The 2,002-nt window shown below is 35.0% G+C and overlaps 1 protein-coding gene across 1 annotated transcript; it reads left to right on the top strand.

Moving 5' to 3' along the window:
- Positions 1–500: 500 nt before the first annotated feature.
- On the top strand, positions 501–1,995 carry LOC124890766 (pentatricopeptide repeat-containing protein At3g54980, mitochondrial-like; the record flags this gene model as incomplete). Its single annotated transcript, XM_047402563.1, has 1 exon — positions 501–1,995. A coding segment is annotated over exon 1 (1,347 nt), but the record flags the coding sequence as incomplete, so codon positions are not given.
- Positions 1,996–2,002: the final 7 nt, after the last annotated feature.

Below are 2,002 nucleotides of genomic sequence, written 5' to 3'. Positions count from 1 at the left end.
AACATTTTCTAAAACAAATAGGAGTATATATGCATATATATATATATATATATATAAAGTTGATAAATATTTTTTAATGTAGTAAAAGGGTGATAATATTTAGAATAAATATAATTGTGATAGTGAGAGAAGAGCGTAAGATCAAAGTATTTATATCTTTCTGTTAATAATTTGGATGATCTTTTTTCTGTGAACTCAATAAATAATTTTTAAATTCATCAACTAACTTTTAAATTTTACTGTATATAATATAAAATTTTACGGTAATTAGATGAATAAAAGATTTTTTTATCAAACTGAGTCTTTTTATAAATGATCTTGGATTAAATTATTTAAAATCACAATTGCTAAAAAATTTTCAAATATGATTAAAATCACAATTGCTAAAAAATTTTCAAATATGATTAAGCAAATAAAATAATATTTTTAATACTTTCTACGCACACGTATATTAGTGAATGTAAACACGAGGGACTCAAAAGCTATTTCAGGAGTTGGTGACAATTTAGGATGTCACACAAAGCCTTGCCGAGTTGAGTAAATGACCCGCTTCTTGTTTTCCTAGGACTAGGATATGCGAGAAAAAGGGATAGCATTCTTGGGGCTTAGGGTTTATCCTGCTCCTTTGCGCTGGCAAAATAGCTAAAAATGAAAGCTTTACTCCCTTCTCCTTCTTCTTCTTCTCAGATTCCTCCATGGCTAATCATCCTCTTTTACAGACGCCATTCATGCACTTCTTCAACCTCATCTCCACCAATAATCCCTCAAACCGAGTCCCACCATGTTGAATTCACCAAGAATCATGTAGTCGATGTCCTCCTCAGTCACAGAAACGACCCTGATTCAGCTTATCGCTACTTCCAAACTGCTAGACAACAGCGCAGTTTTCTCCACACTAAATCTGACCCTTTCTTTGTTCTCCTTCACATATTAGTCACTTCTTCAATTCATCAACATAAAGCTCAGCGTTTACTTGATTATTACGCTTCTAGTGATTCCGGTCCTTCTGCTAACGTTGTTTTCAATGGCTTAGTCAATTGCGGTAAGGCTTTTGATTTCGACTTGAATCCTCGGGTTTTTAATTTCTTGATTAATAGTTGTGTGAAAGCTGGTAGATTGAATGATGCTATTGATTGTTTTAATGGGATATTGGAACACGGTATAATGCCGTGGGTACCGATAATGAATAAGCTTTTGAAGATATTGGTGAGGCAGGATATGATTGGAGTAGCGCGAGATTTGTATAATGATGTAGTGTCTAGAGGAATTGATTTTTATGATTGTGGCACGGTTCATATTTTGATGTCTGCTTGTGTAAGGGAAGGGAAAATGGAGGAGGCTGTGAAGCTTTTTGAGGAGGGTAAGATGAATGGGATTAAGCTTGATGCAGGATTGTATAGCTTATGTGTTTATGTTGCTTGTAAGGAGCAGAATATAAGATTGGGATTGGAGTTGTTGGAGGAGATCAAAGACAGTGGTTGGGTTCCTTCTGAGGGCACATATACAAACATAATTACAGCTTGTGTGAAACAAGGGAATATGGTTGAGGCATTAAGGCTTAAGGATGAAATGCTTAGTAATGGCCATCAGATGAACTTGGTGGTTGCAACAAGTTTGATGAAAGGGTATCATGTGCAGGGCAATTTATCGAGTGCTTGGGATTTGTTTGATAAACTGTCTGAGTATGGACTCACTCCGAACAAGGTGACATATGCAGTTATAATAGAAGGATGTTGTAAAAATGGGAATGTTCAGAAAGCAGTAGAAGTTTACAGGCAAATGAAACTTGCTGGTATTAAGCCTAATGTTTATGTTGAACATTCGTTAATAAAGGGATTTTTGAGTGTTAACTTGTTAGATGAAGCAATGAATGTGTTTGATGGGGCAATAAATTTGGGTACGGCCAATGTTTTCATTTACAATAGCATAATAGCCTGGTTTTGTAAGAAGGGTCTGATTGATAAAGCTCAAAACATCTGGGATAAGATGGTTGATAATGGAG

The sequence above is a fragment of the Capsicum annuum genome, unplaced genomic scaffold, assembly GCF_002878395.1.
Source record: "Capsicum annuum cultivar UCD-10X-F1 unplaced genomic scaffold, UCD10Xv1.1 ctg24336, whole genome shotgun sequence".
Lineage (NCBI taxonomy): Eukaryota > Viridiplantae > Streptophyta > Magnoliopsida > Solanales > Solanaceae > Capsicum > Capsicum annuum.
Note: the sequence above shows the minus strand (reverse complement) of the source record. Positions and strands in the feature narration are given on the sequence as shown.